We start from the raw sequence: 18,667 nt of genomic DNA, 5'->3' as shown, positions 1-18,667 counted from the left end.
CAGAGCGAGACTTTGTCTCAAAAAAAATAAATAATAAAAAAAAGGTCCTCATGATGAGATGGTGCAAGTGAGGAGGCTGCTACTTCTCACAGGATGATACAGCTGACTCTCGTGGAGCCCCTGGTCTCTTCCAGGCATCTTTCTTGGTGCCTGACATCATAGTTCAATTTACTCTTCAGAGAGTCCTGCAGCTGAGGCTCAGAGCAGTTGGGTGACTGACCCAAGGCCACACAGTTTGGTGCTGCTTAATTCGGGGTCAGCCCCTGCCTCTTCCACCACATCACCCACCCACCTTCTCATCTCCAGGATTCTGCTACTCCCTGTTTCCATGTTTGCAAAGGCAGAAGTCCCGGAATCTCATGCTGTGCTGTGCTTGCTTTGCAGATCCTGCGTCCGTGGCCTCCTTCGACTGCGAAGTGGTCCCCAAAGAGCCAGCCCTGGTTCTCAAATGGACCTGCCCTCCTGGCGCCAATGCAGGCTTCGAGCTGGAGGTCAGCAGTGGAGCCTGGGACAATGCGACCCACCTGGAGAGCTGCTTCTCTGAGAATGGCACTGAGTATAGAACGGAAGTCACGTATTTGAATTTTTCTACCTCCTACAACATCAGCATCACCACTGTGTCCTGTGGAAAGATGGCAGCCCCCACCCAGAACACCTGCACCACTGGCATCACAGGTGGGCTACAAGGCAGGGGCTGCTCAGAGGGCACTGTGATCACTCCTGGAGCGGCTGACCCACAGTGGGTCTGCATGTGTGGACTAGAAATCTGTTTTTGTTTCTTTATTTCCCCTAAAATACTTGCTTTTACTGGCATAGACTGGTTTCTCATTCTATAGAAATCAATCTAAGAAAGCAGAGTAAGAGGGGCTCATTTTTTACATTCCAAAAGGTTCCTTTTCTTTACAGCATAACTCATTGCCATGTTTTCTTTTATATTTTTTTGAGATGGAGTCTTGCTCTTGTCACCCAGGCTGGAGTGCAGTGACGCCATCTCAGCTCACTGCAACCTCTGCTTCCTGGGTTCAAGTGATTCTGGTGCCTCAGCCTCCTGAGTAGCTGGGACTACAGACACATGTCACCACGCCTGGCTAATTTTTGTATTTAGAGATGGGGTTTCACCATGTTGGCCAGGCTGGTCTTGAACTCTTGACCTCAAGTGATCCACCCGCCTTGGCCTCCTAAAGTGTTGGGATTACCTACGTGAGCCACTGCGCCTGGTCGTCTTTTAGCCCACATCTCTTGGTGGCTTACTGTGTGCCATGGTGCGGGATACTATGGTGAGGAGGGGCGACAGGGCCCCTGGAGCATAGGACCGAGAAGAGCATTGAGAGGCAGAGGATTTCCAGGTCTGGTGGTGGGTGAGCTGGCACGCTGCTGCCAGTTTTGCAGCAAGGACCTGGGGATGGACCTTCTCTGGCCAGCTACAGGGCATAGAGCTGATGGGAAATGCAGGAGCCTGTGCTAGCAGTTGACCATTAGACATGGGAATGCCACCTCCCAGTGGGCACTGCTGCCGGGTACTTGCGAGGTTGCTGAAGCTTGTAGTTTAGAGCAGGACCACCCACTAGATGTGCAATGTGAGCCTCAGGTATAATTCAAAGTTTTCTAGGAGCCACACTGAAAAAAAAGGAAAAAGGAATAGCCGAAATTAGTATTAATAGCATTTTACTTAACTTAGTATATTAAAAGTATTATTTCAACATGTACTTTCTGTGAAGTATTAAGTCTTTGATATCTAGTCTTCTTTTGTACTAAGTCTTTGATATCTGGTCTGTATTGTGTGCTTGTAGCACATCTGAATGCGAACTAGTCACCTCTCAGGGGCTTGGCAGCCGCACGTGGCTCGGGCGGGGAGGAGCTGCTGTATCAGCGCAGGTTTAGACAATTATGTTGTGGTTGTTTTGGAGTTCAGATTTCTGTCTCCTTGAATCTTGAATATATATAATAATGAGAACAGGCTGGGCATGGTGGCTTATGCCTGTAATCCCAGCACTTTGGGAGGCTGAGGTGGGAGGATTGCTTGAGCCCAGGAGTTTGAAACCAGCCTGGGCAACACAGCGAGATCCCATCTCATTTATTTTTTAAAAATACAAAAAAAAATGAGAACAACCCAAACTGTATGTGTGAGATGAGTTTAGGTGGAGAGAGAGAGTGGAGTGGATCATCTAATTCAGGATGTTCTTTCTTTTGTTTGTTCAGAGTGTGGCTCCATGCCCTGGCTTGGGAAGGGTGTGCAGAATCAAGGAGGCCACCCATGGAGGGTCCCGTGGGGGCTTTTCTGGTTTCTGGGAAGAGGATCTGTTGGGTTTCTCTAGGTGGTATTTTAGACCAACTCTGGGAAAAATGCGGGGACTGTTTATGAAGAACACGGAGCAGTGCCGTGGCCAGGTCTTAGTAGAAAGTGTGTTCTCTCCCACCTCATCTGTGATTCTTCTCCTTGGACATTTGCTCCGTCTTTGCTCTCAGCTGTGACCAGCTGATCCTGGGGCCCAGCCAAGTCCATGTGGTGTCATTGTGCAGCTCCCAAGGCCACACCTTAGGATTCCACCACAGTCTCTTTCTCCCTCTCCTTCTTCCACCCCGGATCTCAGGATAATGAACCCGGCTCATCTTGAGTCATACGGGACTGGGGGAGAGGACAAGGGCATGTTAGCTTCCCCATGCAAGGATACTAGCTTCTTACTCTAATGATGGTTTCTTTTACTGTGCAAAACCTTTTCAGTTTGATTTAATCTTGCTTGTCAGTTTTCGCTTTTGTTGCTGTGCTTTTTGTGTGGTATCCAAGCAACCATTGTAAATACTGTCAAGAAGCTCTTCCCCAATGTGTGGTTTTTTTTTTTTTTTTAAACAAATTTTACAGTGTACAGCTTTAGGTCTAATGTTTAAGGCTTGAATCTATTCAGAGTTTATTTTTGTGTCTGGTGTAAGATAGGGGTCCAGTTTTATTATTTTGCTCATGGATACCCAGTTTTCCCAGCACCATTTGTTGAAGAGGCCGTCTTTTCCCCGTTGTGTCTTCTTGACATCCTTGTTGAAGATAAGTTGACTGTATATGTGAGAGTTTAATTCTGGGCTAAGTATTCTGTTCTATGGGTTGATGTCTGTCTTTATGCCTTTAATATACTGTTTTAATTACTGTAGTTTTGAATAAATATATCTTGAAATCAGGAAGTGTGAGGCCTCCAGCTTCATTCTTCCTCAACACTACTTTGGCTATTCTTGGTCTTTGATTTTTCCATATGAACTTTAGGATTTTTTTTTTTTATATTCTGTAAAAATTGCCATTGGGATTTTGATGGAGCATTGAATTTATAGATCGCTTTGAGTATTGTCAAGTCTTCCAACAGTATGAAGTCTTCCAGTCCATGAGCATGGGATGTCTTTGCATGTATTTGTGTATTTGTGTCTTCTTTATTTTATCAATATTTTGTGGTTTTCACTCTTCAAGTCTTTCATCTCCTTGGTTGTATTCTAATTATATTTCAATCAATCTGTTAAAAAATAAAAGCATGTACTGTTCAAAACAACAATAGCAAAACCAAACAAGGCTGTTGGGTGCCTGCCCTGGGGATTTGGCTGGATGCCCTGAAGGGGTCGTTGTGAGCTAGGTGGGTTTCCCAGGATCTGCCGTCTCTGCTCCAGTTTCCTTCCCTGCCTTTTGCTTCTGGATTTGCTGCTTTGCATGCGCCCAGCATGTAGCTTCCAGAGTAAGATCTTGAGGAGGTCGCTGAAGCATGTTCTCTACCTAATGTGTTGCTTTGGTTTTCAATATTGGGTGATCATGTTTTGTTTTGTTTTAGATCCCCCTCCTCCAGATGGATCCCCTAATATTACATCTGTCAGTCACAATTCAGTAAAGGTCAAGTTCAGTGGATTTGAAGCCAGCCACGGACCCATCAAAGCCTATGCTGTCATTCTCACCACTGGGGAAGGTAAGGAGAGGCCTCCGTGGGTTAAACAGCCCGTGAGTGATGCAGTGACCAGAGCTTTCTCTGTGCCCACTGAGGCATGTGAGTGATGCAGACACACGCCTGTCTTCTCACTGCAGCCCATGCTGTGTACTCAGACAGAGAAGGAGGGTGAGATGTTTGCCTGATGGTTGACAAACTTTCTGGAAAGGGCCAGATTGCAAATATTTTAAGCTTTGCAGGTGGTATAGAGTCTGCTGCAAGCATTCGACTCTGCCATTGTAGTGTGCAAGCAGTCACAGAAGATACAGAAGGAATGAGTGGGACCATTCCCACTAGATGTTATTTACCATGGCAGGTGGCTGGATTTGGTTTGTGGTGATCTGTGATCTAGGTTTTTCTTCTCTTTTACCTCACTGGGCCTTTTAGGTGGTAGAATATTAGTTTTAACCAACTCTGTCTCTCTCTCTCACTCAACACACACGTACACACATGCCATCCTCAGAAGATGACTTTCCTTTGAAAGAAAACAGAAAAAGATTTGCATTTGCTAGTGGGAATTTTCAGAGTATCTCCTTAGCTGAGAGAAGAGGTGGATTAAAGGCTGCTTTTCCTTAAAGGGCTCTGTTACATTTTGTGGTAGGAAAGGAATAATTCGAGAGTCTCTTTGGTAGCTGCGTTTGAGTGCTTGCATAAGGCCTAGATTTAAAAGCCCAAGTTTTGTTGTGGGGGTTCCCTCCTCCCCCTCCTCCCCTCACTTTCCCCCTCCCCCCCTTCACCTCTCCTTTCCCTCTCCCTCTTCCTCCTCCCCCTCCCCCCAAGTTTTGTTGTGGGAGTTCCTTTCTCCCCCTCCTCCTCCTCCCCTTCTCCCCTTCTCCTTCCCTTCCCTCTTTCTTTCTTTTAGAGACAAGGTCTCACCATGTTGCCCAGGCTGGTCTTGAACTCTTGGACTCAAGTAATCCTCCCACCTTGGCCTTCCAAAGTGCTGGGACTAGACTACAGGCATGAGCCTCTGTGCCTGGTCTGGGAGATTCTCTATGCATGAATAATGCAGTGTTTCCTCTGCCCACTCTCTCCTGCTGTGGTGCTGTCCTCATGTCCTCGAGGAGGATATAGAGACCAAGCACACTGTCGGGGTTGGGGATCTGGGAGGATAGAAATTTGCTGGTGCCATAACCTGTGGCAAAAATTTCAGAAAGTGAGGTTGAAATCTCTCTCTTTCTGTCTTTTAATTTTGGGTCTGTTTCCAGCTCTTAGTCATTTTGCTGTGATGCTTGTCACCAAGTCCCATTGAGGAAGGCCATGTTGCATAGCAGCCAGACTGACCAGTGCTGGCCTGTGATTAGATGAAACCTTGGGCTCTGAGCCCGACGCCCTGGATTGGGAACCCAACTCCACCTCGTAGGCGGTGTGACCTTGTGCCTGGTCCTGTTAGCCTTTTGTACCTTCGTTTTCTTGTCTGTAAACTGGAGACAATAAGCTTGTGTGATGGGATTCATGGGGATGAAGTGAGTTACTGTAGGTGAAACCCTTAGAATTAAATGTAAGTCAAACCTGGCACAGAGAGATACTTGAGAGGTGGCTGCTGGTATCACTGTCACCCAGCATCACCACCATGTAGATATGCAGGAGAAGAAATCTCTCTGCCATCCCTTTCTTACGATTCTCCTTCTGTGTACCTTTCTTAGCCAGTCACCCTTCTGCAGATGTCCTGAAATACACGTATGAGGATTTCAAAAAGGGAGCCTCAGATACTTATGTGACATACCTCATAAGAACAGAAGAAAAGGGACGTTCTCAGAGCTTGTCTGAAGTTTTGAAATATGAAATTGATGTTGGGAATGAGTCAACCACGCTTGGTTATTACAATGGGAAGCTGGAGCCTCTGGGCTCCTACCGGTAATGCCTTTTGGTTCTTTCTCTTTGGGGGCTGAGCCTCATGAGCATGAAGCGCTGCGTGCCTGCGGTCAGACATGTCTCAGGGACCTCTTTTTGCTCTTTGTTATCCCACAGGGCTTGTGTGGCTGGCTTCACCAACATCACCTTCCACCCTCAAAACAAGGGGCTCATCGATGGAGCTGAGAGCTATGTGTCCTTCAGTCGCTACTCAGATGCCGTTTCCTTGCCCCAGGATCCAGGTAGGGAGAAGACAACAGTCCTGGCACCGGTTCAGTGGCATTTTGCTCCACGTGTCCATAGAAGGCCAGCTGTGTACATGCCTCCCTCAGACCTTCAGGAGGGTTCGTGTGCCCAGCTCTCCCCTCCCCGAGGTTGAGATGTCACTGGGCTTCCTCCTCCGAGGTCCCACAGCCTGGACCCCACACTCTCCCTTCTCTAAGTGCCAGTTGTTCTTCCAATCTGCAAAGATTATTGACTCCCCTTATCTATGTGTGGTCACTTGTGGGCCCATATGCCAGGTGCACAGTTTGACACAGTGCACTGAATCCTTAAATAGTGGAATCAGAGGAAGCCACATAAATTGTCTTGTTCAATCCTCTGTTTATTTTACTTCATAATTTTAATTATGTTTATTGATTTGTTTATTTATTTTATGGTTTTTTTTTTCTTAGACAGAGTCTCGCTCTGTCACCCAGGCTGGAGTGCAGTGGCACGATCTCTGCTCACTGCAGCCTCTGCCTTCCAGGTTCAAGCAATTCTCCTGCCTCAGCCTCCTGAGTAGCTGGGATTACAGGTGCCTGCTACCACGCCCAGCTAATTTTTGTATTTTTAGTAGTGACAGGGTTTTGCTCTGTTGGCCAGGCTGGTCTCGAACTCCTGACCTCAGGTGATCTGCCCACCTTGCCTTCCCAAAGTGCTGGGATTATAGGTGTGAGCCACCATGTCCAGCCTATTTATTTTATTTTTGAGACAGTGTTGCTCTGTTGCCCAGGAGTACAGTGGCATGATCATAGCTCACTGTAACTTTGAATTCCTGGGCTCAAGGGATCCTCCTGCCTCAGCCTCCCAGGTGGGACCCTAGGTGCTCACCACCATGCCTGGCTAATGTTTTGTAGAGATGGGGTCTTGCTGTGTTGCCCAGGCTGGTCTTGAACTCCTGGCCTCAAGCCTTCTTCCACGTTCTTCCAAAGCTCTGGGATTACAGGTGTGAGCCACTGTGCTCTGCCTGCTTTTTGGAAGTGAGACTTTTAAGGCCCAGAGAGGGGAAAGTAACTTGCCCAGGGTTACACGGTGGCTTTAGAGGCAGGCCTGAAATTCTGGTCTTGGACCTTTGTCAAGTGCTTCTACCCTTTATCACATAGACCTAAGTGATATAGGAGCTTCAGGGATCCATGAGGGATGCATCCCCTACCTTCAAGCCAGAGGCAAATGGACTGACTGGTTTGTTAGTTTGTCTGCCTTTCTTTACTAGTTGGTGCAGGAAAGAATGCCTGCCCCAGAAGCAAAGTTTAGGGAGTCCCCACATCCTTCCCCAGTAAACAAATGGGTTTCCTGTCACCTGAGCATGGATGCTGCTGTAGGTACCTCTGCTCATATGTCGGTGCTAGTCTCAAAACATCAGAGGTGGCAGGAAAAATCTCTGAAAATCCAGCCCAGTTCCCTAAATTTGCAGTTGAGGAGACTGAGACCTGGAGAGGAACAGTAACTTTCTCAAGACCATCCAGGTAGTAGTGGGTTGGGAACAGGAACCTGGCTTCTGCATGCAGACTAGTTTTAGTTCCAGAGCTATTTAACTCCCTTGTGTGTGTGTGTGCATGCATGTGTGTGTATGGCATACACACTTTAACTCTCTGGTGTTAGGGTCCCAGGCCAGTTTTTAGCATGTTGTGTGGTCTGCACGAACACCTCTCGAAGTGTCTCCCATTTGGACTTTTCTCAGGTGTCATCTGTGGAGCGGTTTTTGGCTGTATCTTTGGTGCCCTGGTTATTGTGACTGTAGGAGGCTTCATCTTCTGGAGAAAGAAGAGGTGATATTGCTTATGCTAATAATAATACTCTGGTATTTAAGGAAGCTTTCTATTAAGGAACATTCCAAACATTCACAGAATCGGAAGGAATGATGTGATGAGCGCCATATTCCCTTAACCCATAGTGTTCTGCATTTGGCCAGTCCTATTTCCTCTGTGCCCCCAGCTGGGTGATGTTAACGTGCTCCCATCTGTCACATCAGGCCACTGATAGATGCCACAGTGTGGGATGCTACTTTCAAATGATACGTTCTTGTTTACAAGTCAGTTTCATAGTATTATGACTTTAAGAGATTTCATTTCAGAGGTAGCTAAGTTTGAACACCAGCTCTGTCTTTGACCAGCTGTTTAGGAAGCTTAGCCTTAATGTCCTCATCTATGATAGGAGGATAATCATTGTGCCTAACTTGTGATGCTGAGGAGGATTGAATAAATAAGGCACTTCTCAGTGTCTTGTACCTTGTATGCTATTATTATTATTTTATCTGTACAACTACCCTGTGAGGTCATTAAATGGTAAAAGTAGCAGCCCTGTTTTGAGTGCTCACCGTGTGCCTGCATCTGTGCTTTCCATGAATTATCTCATGCATGAGGCTCTGTGAGGCAGTTCCAGTAAGTCCCTTCCAAGGATGCAGAAGCTGAGTCAGGAAGTGTGGAAATAGAACTTGAACCTGGTCCTTGCACTTCATGGCACACCCTCTTGTCTGTGTAGTGTGTGAAGCCTGTGTGTGTTAACTGGGATTTCTTTGCTGTAAGGTGCTGCCAACCAGGGAATCTCCATCCTGCCCTAGGGGTCCTCATGTGGCCCAGGCCGGTTCCTTGTGCTGCCACCCTGCCCTGTTGAAGTGACAGGTGAAGTGACAGGCAGAGCTCATGCTCCAGCTTTTAGATTAGGTTCTGTTTTTTTTTTTTTTTTTTTTTTTTTTTGAGATGGAGTCTGGCTCTGTCCCCCAGGCTGGAGTACAGTGGCATGATCTCAGCTCATTGCAACCTCTGCCTCCTGGTTCAAGTGATTCTGCTGCCTCAGCCTCTTGAGTAGCTGGGATTACAGGCACCGCCACCACACCCAGCTAATTTTTGTATTTTTAGTAGAGATGGAGTTTCGCCATGTTGGCCAGGCTGGTCTCGAACTCCTGACCTCAAGGGATCTGCCTGCCTCAGCCTCCCGAAGTGCTGGGATTACAGGCGTGAGCCACCGCGCCTGGCCAGATTAGGTTCTGGTTTTGGGGAAGGAAATGGATCAGTCAGTGGCTGGATAAAACAGTTTTATTGTTTCTTGTTAAAAATAAGAGTGATACATGCTATGGCAAAAAATATAGAAAAGAGCAAAAATAAATAGGAAATCTGCAATCGCAGAACCCACACAAAACTACTCAACATTTTGATGTGACCAAACTCACACACAAATGTGTGCACACACATGGAATCATGTTACATGTTAGTATCCAGCCTGCTTTATTCAGTTTAGACATTGTTGGCAGCTTCATTTCATCATCATTTTTTTTTTTTTTTTTTTGAGACAGAGTTTCGTTCTTGTTGCCCAGGCTGGAGTGCAATGGCGTGGTCTTGGCTCACTGCAACCGCTGCCTCCTGGGTTCAAGCGATTCTCCTGCCTCAGCCTCCCGAGTAGCTGGGATTACAGGTGCCCGCCACCATGCCCGGCTAATTTTTTTGTATTTTTAGTAGAGATGGAGTTTTGCCACGTTGGCTGGTCTTAAACTCCTGACCTCAGGTGATCCACCCGCCTCGGCCTCCTAAAGTGCTGGGATTACAGGCATCAGCCACTGTGCCTGGCTCATTTCATCATCATTTTAAGTGGCTACAGAGTATTCAACTGTTTGGAAGTACCATGATCTAGTTATAACCAATTCCCTAGGTGTTCCAGTTTTTTTTTTCTTGGCCACAGTTACTTATCCTTGTGGCTAAATCTTTGGCACATTCACGATTATTTCCTTAGGCTAAATTCCAAGCTAGGCAAGTGCCAGGTCAGTGGGTACTCATGCTTTCAGTTTTGATACATACCGCCAAATTACCTTCCAGAAAGTTTTTCTTAAATACCAATGCAGAGTTGAGTCAACAGTGCAGGAGTGTGCAGATGCCTCACCAACCACCAACTTGCCAGTTCCGGATCTGATATGTTTTTTGGTTTATTGCATTCATTTATCAGAAAAGCTTTCTCAAAAACAAAGTATGAAATAACAAGTCTTGCTTTATTACATTAAAGTAATGCCACTGCTATATATTTGCAAGGAAGTTCTTAAAAGTGACTTGGATATGATTTTTTTCATTCTTTTAGATAGTACAAAAGAAAATAACTTCACAAATTTGTAATTAGCATTTGCAGCTTGGGTCATTAAGTTTAGTATTGGGGGCAGGATTTGGTGTCAGCTGTGAACTAAAGCCTGAGGAAAAGGTGTAACACCTTTATTTCATAGATGACATCAACTCCAGATACTCAAGGGAAAAGCACAGGAAGGAATCCTTTTTTGTCTAATGGGTCTCTTTTCTCTTAAAACAGGAAAGATGCAAAGAATAATGAAGTGTCCTTTTCTCAAATCAAGTAAGTCTCTCAAATTATGAGCTTTATTTTAAATCCTCCAATCTGTTCAGTGACTATCTATAAATAATTTTTGATGGAACTTGCTGTCATTTTTCCTGATTAGCACATTTTGACCATGACCATCTGGAGGTTTCTGCCAGCTCTGTTTTCTGCAAGGAATCTGTGTTTTATTAGCCCCCCGAAGCGAGCTTCCTTGTCATGTTCTACTCTTCTACCAATAAATATGGATTTCTTGATTAAAAAAAGTCAAATAGGTTATCAAGATCCAGGGGAGAGAAGAACTTACTTAAAGTCACAAAACCAGTTAGTTACAAAGTAGGGTCTAGAAATCAGATTTCCTGATTCCTATTTTCGTGTTTTGTGAATAATAGTACTCTGACCCCCTCTTGCCAAATTATACCCTCTGGGTTTTGCTGTTTTGGGAAGATTGCTTACTGTCATCTCTAGAGTATGAATGAGTCTAACTGCTTATTTTTTTCTTTCCCTTTCTATCATGAAGACCTAAAAAGTGAGTAATCTCTGTATTTTTTTAATAACTTGTACTTTTCTATTGAATATGGACTTCATTGAATGTAAAAAATCCTGATAAGTTTTGTTTTCTTAGATCTAAGTTAATCAGAGTGGAGAATTTCGAGGCCTACTTCAAGAAGCAGCAAGCCGACTCCAACTGTGGGTTCGCGGAGGAATACGAAGTGCGTTGCTGTAGATACTGTGTTTTTAATTGTGTCAGGTTCCAACCCAAGCTGGGATCCGAGGGGAGGTGGTGGACGGGTGGCAGGTAGCTGAAAGAACACTCGAGGGACTGCAGGCAGTTGGGACATGGCTTTATTCTCTCTCCTACAGAGTCAGCAGTGCAGTTATATTACTCACAGACAGTAGTGGCTCAAAGCCAGGTATGAACTCACACAAACAGGTTACATTAAATGGCTAGATAATGCACGGGGTTGTTGCGCTCCAAACCCGTTGTGTCACACTGTCCTGGATGTCTACCTCGGACTACTCCTGACTGAAGCACAGCCACTTTCCTTAGAAATTGGCTTGTTTTTCCTGAAAGTTAGAAAACTGTTAACAGAAACTAGGAGTTCAGGTCAGGGCACTGTTAGCCACAATACTTAGGAAACTATATGAGCTGGAAAGAAACCAAATGGGCATGTAGAGGTCTGGGGCTTGATGGCAGTGTGGCCTAGGATGGCTTGTGAGGCTCACATGAAGCCCTGCACAAGGACTTTCTTGGCCAGTGTCTGCCTCTCAGTTCCCCATGCTGTGCTCCAACCAGCCCAGGAACGAGCCCTGCTCAGAGTGACCATCTCACTCGTCCTCCTGTGTTGCCCTGTCCAGCATCTCTGCCTTTGCCCTCTTGAAATCCTGCCCAGCACTCTGCACGGTGCACATGCTGCTTCCTCCATGGGCTTTGTGGGTTCCCGTTAGGAGGACTTGAGTTCTGTGCGCTCAGACTGCCTTGTTTCCCCTGTTGCTTGTTACCAATATTCAGCATTTCTTTAATTCTGCCTTGTTGTAATGTTAGTTTTTTCTGTGTACAGTACACCTGTCCTCCAGGTTGCAACTGCTTGAAGGCAAGGGTTATCCTTTTTCCTATATTCTAATCTTTGTATTAGTTCCCTAGGCTGCCATAAAAAAGCACACAAACTGGGAGGCTGAAAACAACAGAAATTTACTGTCTAGAGGCCACAAGTCCCAAATCAAGGCGTGGGCAGGGCCACACTCCCTCCTAAACCTCTGGGCAGTGCCCTTCCTCGCCTCCGCAGCTTCTGGGAGCCCCAGGCGTCCCTTGGTTTTGTGGCAGCAACACTCTCATGTCTGCCTCTGTGTTCACATGGCCATCTCGCCTCATGTGTCTATGTCTCTTTGTCTCTTTTCCTCCTATAAGGACACCAGCCATATGGGATTCAGGACCCACTCTAATCTAGTATGACCTCGTTTTAATTTGTTTACATCTGTAAAGAGCCTTTTTTTTTTTTTTATACTTTAAGTTCTAGGATACATGAGCACAACATGCAGGTTTGTTACATATGTATACATGTGCCATGTTGGTGTGCTGCACCCGTTAACTCGTCATTTACATTAGGTGTATCTCCTAATGCTATCCCTCCCCCACCCCATGACAGGCCCCGGTGTGTGATGTTCCCCTCCCTGTATCCAAGTGTTCTCATTGTTCAATTCCCACCTGTGAGTAAGAACATGCGGTGTTTGGTTTTCTGTCCTTGCAATAGTTTGCTGAGAATGATGGTTTCCAGCTTCATCCATGTCCCTACAAAGGACATGAACTCATCATTTTTTATGGCTGCATAGTATTCCATGGTGTATATGTGCCACATTTTCTTAATCCAGTCTATCATTGATGGGCATTTGGGTTGGTTCCACGTCTTTCCTATTGTGAATAGTGCCGCAATAAACATGCGTGTGCATGTGTCTTTATAGCAGCATGATCAATAATCCTTTGGGTATATACCCAGTAATGGGATGGCTGGGTCAAATGGTATTTCTAGTTCTAGATCCCTGAGGAATCGCCACACTGATTTCCACAATGGTTGAACTAGTTTACAGTCCCACCAACAGTGTAAAAGTGTTCCTATTTCTCCACATCGTTTCCAGCACCTGTTGTTTCCTGACTTTTTAATGATCGCCATTCTAACTGGTGTGAGATGGTATCTCATTGTGGTTTTGATTTGCATTTCTCTGATGGCCAGTGATGATGAGCATTTTTTCATGTGTTTTTTGGCTGCATAAATGTCTTCTTTTGAGAAGTGTCTGTTCGTATCCTTCGCCCACTTTTTGATGGGGTTGTTTGATTTTTTCTTGTAAATTTGTTTGAGTTCTTTGTAGATTCTGGATATTAGCCCTTTGTCAGATGGGTAGATTGTAAAAATTTTCTCCCATTCTGTAGGTTGCGTGTTCACTCTGATGGTGGTTTCTTTTGCTGTGCAGAAGCTCTTTAGTTTAATTAGATCCCATTTGTCAATGTTGGCTTTTGTTGCCATTGCTTTTGGTGTTTTAGACGTGAAGTCCTTGCCCATGCCTATGTCCTGAATAGTATGCCTAGGTTTTCTTCTAGGGTTTTTATGGTTTTAGGTCTAACATTTAAGTCTTTAATCCATCTTGAATTAATTTTTGTCAGTTTCAGCTTTCTACATATGGCTAGCCAGTTTTCTCAGCACCGTTTATTAAATTGGGAATCCTTTCCCCATTGCTTGTTTTTGTCAGGTTTGTCAAAGATCAGATGGTTATAGATGTGTGGTATTATTTCTGAGGGCTCTGTTCTGTTCCATTGGTCTATATCTCTGTTTTGGTACCAGTGCCATGCTGTTTTGGTTACTGTAGCCTTGTGTAGTTTGAAGTCAGGTAGCGTGATGCCTCCAGCTTTGTTCTTTTGGCTTAGGATTGTCTTGGCAGCGTGGGCTTGTAAAGAGCCTATTTCGAAATAAGATCCCACTCATAGGTATTGGGGGTGAGAAATCCAACGTATCTTTTTGGGGCACAGTTTAACCCATATCACCTCTACATTTCCACTTTGTTCTTTTGTTACCAAAACACCACGGGTTTGGTCTAGGTCCTGCTCCTCACCTTTACAGAAAGCCAATCACTGAGATGACAAATATTGCCAGGGAAGAAAGCTTTAATCGGGTGCTGCAGCCAAGGAGATGGGAGCTAATCTCAAATCCATCTCCCTGACTGACTAAAACCAGGGGTTTATACAGCAGGAAAGAAATGTAACAATGTGTAAGAAAACAGGAACTAGGGGCTGGGAGTGGTGGCTCACGCCTGTAATCCCAGCACTTTGGGAGGCCGAGGTGGGTAGATCACGAGGTCGGGAGATCGAGACCATCCTGGCTAACATGGTGAAACCCCATCTCTACTAAAAATACAAACAATTAGCTGGGCATGGTGGCGGGTGCCTGTAGTCCCAGCTACTCGGGAGGCTGAGGCAGGAGACCGCGCCACTGCACTCCAGCCTGGGCGACAGAGCGAGACTCTGTCTCAAAAAAAAAAAAAAGAAAACAGGAACTAGGGAGGGGCAAGGAGGCATCTGGTGCAGTGATCTGACTAGTTTCAGTTCTTTGATACTCCCTGAAGGTCCTTTCCTGAGAAAGGAACTCAGATAAAACAAATACAAGTTTCAGGCTTTAATAGCAGAAGGGTAAATTTCTATGTTTATTCAAAAACCACTTGTCTATGGGACTGTTGGGCTGGTTTCACTGTCATATGCTGTGCTAAATATGAATAATATTTGAAGACTAAATAAATGAACACCTCATTTGTTTTGTTTTCAGGATCTGAAGCTTGTTGGAATTAGTCAACCTAAATATGCAGCAGAACTGGCTGAGAATAGAGGAAAGAATCGCTATAATAATGTTCTGCCCTGTAAGTTATTTTATCCACAGCATCTTCTCTGTTTTCTGTCAGTGGCCATCACTAACTGTAGAGGGGAGGGAATCGGTGATCTTGAGTAACCACTTCCACAACCATTCATTAGTCACCTACTTCCACAACCATCCATTATTCACCTACTATGTGCTAAGCACTATATTTAGGTGCATTCTCTTTAATCCTCACAACAGCCTTATGAAGTAGGTAGTAGAATATTTGTTTTGCAGATGAGGAAAATGCACAGAGTGGTTAGGTGATCTTTCCAAGGTCACACAGGTAGTGATGGGAAAACTAGGCTTTGTACTAGGTCTGTCTGTCTCAGTACGGGAAAAGGCCAGAGTCTGTGTTCTTAACCCCTCTGTCTCACAACTGTTTATTTCAATTCTATAATTCTGGAATGAAAGTGAGCAGAGGGAGACAGGGAGTCACACTTTCTGTGTCCAGACACATGGGCTGAGTGAATTCCACAGCTAAGTATGACTTATATTTAGCTCATTTCCTGTTTTTGAGAATTAACAATGTCTGCATCTTAGTCAACAGGATAATAGCAAATTGAGTTTAACATAAGAATTATTTATTACATCAAACCATTAGATGAAATGTAAATACTTCTCCACTGAAAGTTCCTTGTGATGTGTCTTTTGGGTGGGGATTAGGCACAGAGAGGAGCATAAGTAGATCGTAGCCATGTTCTGATGGAGCTGAAATTGATGGGCTTTGCAGATAATTTTTACATCAGGACATCATCATCTTTATTCGAAGCCGTGTTTTTCGTTCCTGGAGTAAAACATAAAGTTCTTTTTAAATTCAGCATTTTCTAGTTCTTGGGTTCTTTCTCTCCATTTATTTCCTTGTACTTGACAAGGAATATTGGCCCATGTTCTGAGGGAAATGCTTTTAAAACTAGGCTGGGGGTATTGCCCTTGTAAGGGTAATTTGGGATTATCGGCCCCTTTTTGTGAATGTCTGTGGAGATTCTCAGATCTGGAGTGGGAGCTGGGAAGTGGGTGTTTGGGTATTGTTCTTATTGGGAAGCCTTTAGGCTGAGACTCAGGTCAGTACTAGACTTAGCATTGTTATGTTATTTTGTCCAGAGGAGGGTGAGGTAATACAATCAGAGACAGGGAAACTGAGGTGGTGCTGCTTCTGGCTCAGCCTGACACTTGCAGTTCTAAGGTTATTATTTCATCTCTTAAGTTGGGCAAGTTTGTGTGTATGTTTTTGAGATGACAATAATATTTATAAAACATAATTCTGTGTTTTAGACCCTCCTACTCATACTAGTCTTACACATTCAATTTATACTTGAACTTGGTACTCTGTTTTTATAACAACTTGTTTATATGAGAATACAGGCAGAGTAGAACGGTTAACCTAGGGACCTACCCCATCCTAGTGGAAAGGGCACTAGATTTGAATTTTGACTGCCCCTCACCAGATATATGGACTTGGAGAAGTCAATCTCTCAGTTTCCTCATCTGTGAAACAGGGCAGTGGCTTATAGGGTGGTTTTGAGGAGCAAATAAAATTGTTTAGCACATTCCCTCATGGTAGACACCTGAGGCTGCTAATAGTAACAGGTTCATTTTGTGTGAGAAGGCATCTGGTGTGGTTAAGATCTTGGGTCCTGGTGTCAGGCTGCAGGTTCAAATCCTGGCCCTGCCACTCATTAGCTCTGCTCTGGTGATCATGTGACTTCTCTGTGCCATGGTCATATAGAGTGACCGTGAGCACTAAATGAGGTGGTCTATATGAAATGCCACACTGTGCATCTTCAAAGACGCAAGTCCTAGTTTTGCCATTTTGAATTTCATTTTTTTTTCTGTTTTGTGTCCAACTTTACTAAAACATTTGCTTATAATGGGGAGCTTTTTTCTTTTAATGTCACAGATGATATTTCCCGTGTCAAACTTTCGGTCCAGAGCCATTCAACGGATGACTACATCAATGCCAACTACATGCCTGTAAGTTGGGGGACGGTCTCACAGTACTGGACTGTGTCGATGAAATCTTCAGTGTGCTTTGCTTCTTTCTGTTTCTTTGAGGTTGACTACGTGCTGTTTCCCGTTTTTAGGGCTACCACTCCAAGAAAGATTTTATTGCCGCACAAGGACCTTTACCGAACACTTTGAAAGATTTTTGGCGTATGGTTTGGGAGAAAAATGTATATGCCATCATTATGTTGACCAAATGTGTTGAACAGGGGAGAGTAAGTATCGTTTTTAGTTTTTAAAACTTAAAATTACACTAATTGCTTTTTATTGTGGCAGAAGGATATCTTAAAAACCACTTGTTTCTTTAAAAAAAATCTCAAACATTAGCACTTTATTCTTAGAAACTTGTTTTCTGTCTTTTTTTCCCCTTAAAAGAAATGTTTAAAAACATTCTTTAAACAATTCTGTTTTGTCATTATCTTTTTTTTTGGACAAATATCAGTGTCTTCTGTTTATTACGTCGCTGCTGGAGTTAGTAAATGGCAAAATCTCCCAGGCCTAGTGCAAGATGGTGTTCACGGCGTGGCTCTGTTCTTCATTGGCCCCACGAACACAGACAAGCCCATCGTGTCTCTAAGTAACCAGTATCTTCATCTGTGAGATGAGGGTTTTCATCAGCTCCATGATTTTCAAACTTAGGTTGAGCACTGAACCCCTCCTGCCCCCACCCCAGGTTTTTTTTTGTTTTGTTTTTTGTTTTTTGAGACAGGGTCTCCTCTGTCAGCCAGCCTGGAGTGCGGTGGTGCGATCATGGCTCACTGCAGCTTTGAATTCCTGGGCTCCCTCCCACTTCAGCCTCCCGGGTAGCTGGGACTACAGGCGTGCACCACACGCCTGGATAATTTTTTTTATTTTTAGTGGAGGCAAGGTCTCACTGTGCTGCCCAGGCTGGTCTTAAACTCCTGACCTCAAGTGATCCTGCTTCCTTGGCCTCCCAAAGTGTTGGGATTACAGGTGTGAGCCATCACACCTGGCCTGGAACCCTTTCTCTAAGCAAAATCTCAGACTTATCCCTGGATAAGCCTCAGCAGCCTCCTCTCTCCTGTAACGTCTGAAATCCCTCTGCTGCTTCCACCAAAGATAAGATTTTTTTTTTTTTTTTTTTTTTTTTTTTAGATGGAGTCTCATTCTGTCACCAGGCTGGAGTGCCGTGGTGTGATCTTGGCTTTTGCAACCTCCGACTCCCTGGTTCAAGCGATTCTCCTGCCTCAGCCTCCTGAGTAGCTGGGATTACAGGCAGGCGCCACCATGCCCAGCTACTTTTTGCATTTTTAGTAGAGACAGGGTTTCACTACGTTGGCCAGGATGGTCTCAATCTCCTGATCTTGTGGTCCACCTGCCTTGGCCTCCCAAAGTGCTGGGATTGCAGATGTGAGCCACTGCCCCCGGCCAATATTTTCTATAGTAATAAAATTCTGTATTTCCGTAAATTGATGCGAAGGGAACTGGAAAACACATGCTAATCTAAAAAATGCTGTGCCTTAGGAATGGGACTTAATGTTGCCTTAGGGTCGTTTTTAAGTGTAGGTTCATTGCTTGAGGAATAGGAGGCGATTCCTTAAGCCAGTGGATCTCAAACTTCAGCATCCATCAGCATCACCAGGAGGGCGGTTCTGCCCTCAGAGTTTCTAATTCGGAATTGCGTTTCTGCCAGTTTCCGGGTGACCCTGCTGCTGTGGCGCCAGGGCGCACGCTTGGAGTGGTACCGTCCCCCGGGATAGTGGGAGCCTATCAGGCATCATTTCTTTTAATGTTCTTTAATTCACGATAAGCTAGCAGATGTTTATCCAGCCCCTGGTATATGTAAGGTCCTGTGCTAGGGGCTGAGGATGGAGGAGGGAAGGATAACAGAGCAGTAAGAGATGATGCCGATAGAAATAAAAGCGTTTTTTA

General features: G+C 44.8%; 1 protein-coding gene across 1 annotated transcript in view; it reads left to right on the top strand.

Annotated features, from left to right (window-relative positions):
• The window catches only part of PTPRJ (protein tyrosine phosphatase receptor type J), a 192,263-nt gene that overhangs the window by 160,157 nt on the left and 13,439 nt on the right, over nt 1-18,667 (top strand). The window contains exons 11-21 of the mRNA XM_055281533.2: nt 385-675; nt 3,801-3,932; nt 5,597-5,807; nt 5,922-6,046; nt 7,747-7,834; nt 10,353-10,394; nt 10,894-10,902; nt 10,999-11,086; nt 14,684-14,774; nt 16,671-16,744; nt 16,855-16,989. Coding sequence (XP_055137508.1) covers nt 385-675; nt 3,801-3,932; nt 5,597-5,807; nt 5,922-6,046; nt 7,747-7,834; nt 10,353-10,394; nt 10,894-10,902; nt 10,999-11,086; nt 14,684-14,774; nt 16,671-16,744; nt 16,855-16,989 — 1,286 coding nt within the window. The remainder of the gene's footprint in view (nt 1-384; nt 676-3,800; nt 3,933-5,596; nt 5,808-5,921; nt 6,047-7,746; nt 7,835-10,352; nt 10,395-10,893; nt 10,903-10,998; nt 11,087-14,683; nt 14,775-16,670; nt 16,745-16,854; nt 16,990-18,667) is intronic.

The sequence above is a fragment of the Symphalangus syndactylus genome, chromosome 6 (genome assembly GCF_028878055.3).
Source record: "Symphalangus syndactylus isolate Jambi chromosome 6, NHGRI_mSymSyn1-v2.1_pri, whole genome shotgun sequence".
NCBI lineage: Eukaryota > Metazoa > Chordata > Mammalia > Primates > Hylobatidae > Symphalangus > Symphalangus syndactylus.
Note: the sequence above shows the minus strand (reverse complement) of the source record. Positions and strands in the feature narration are given on the sequence as shown.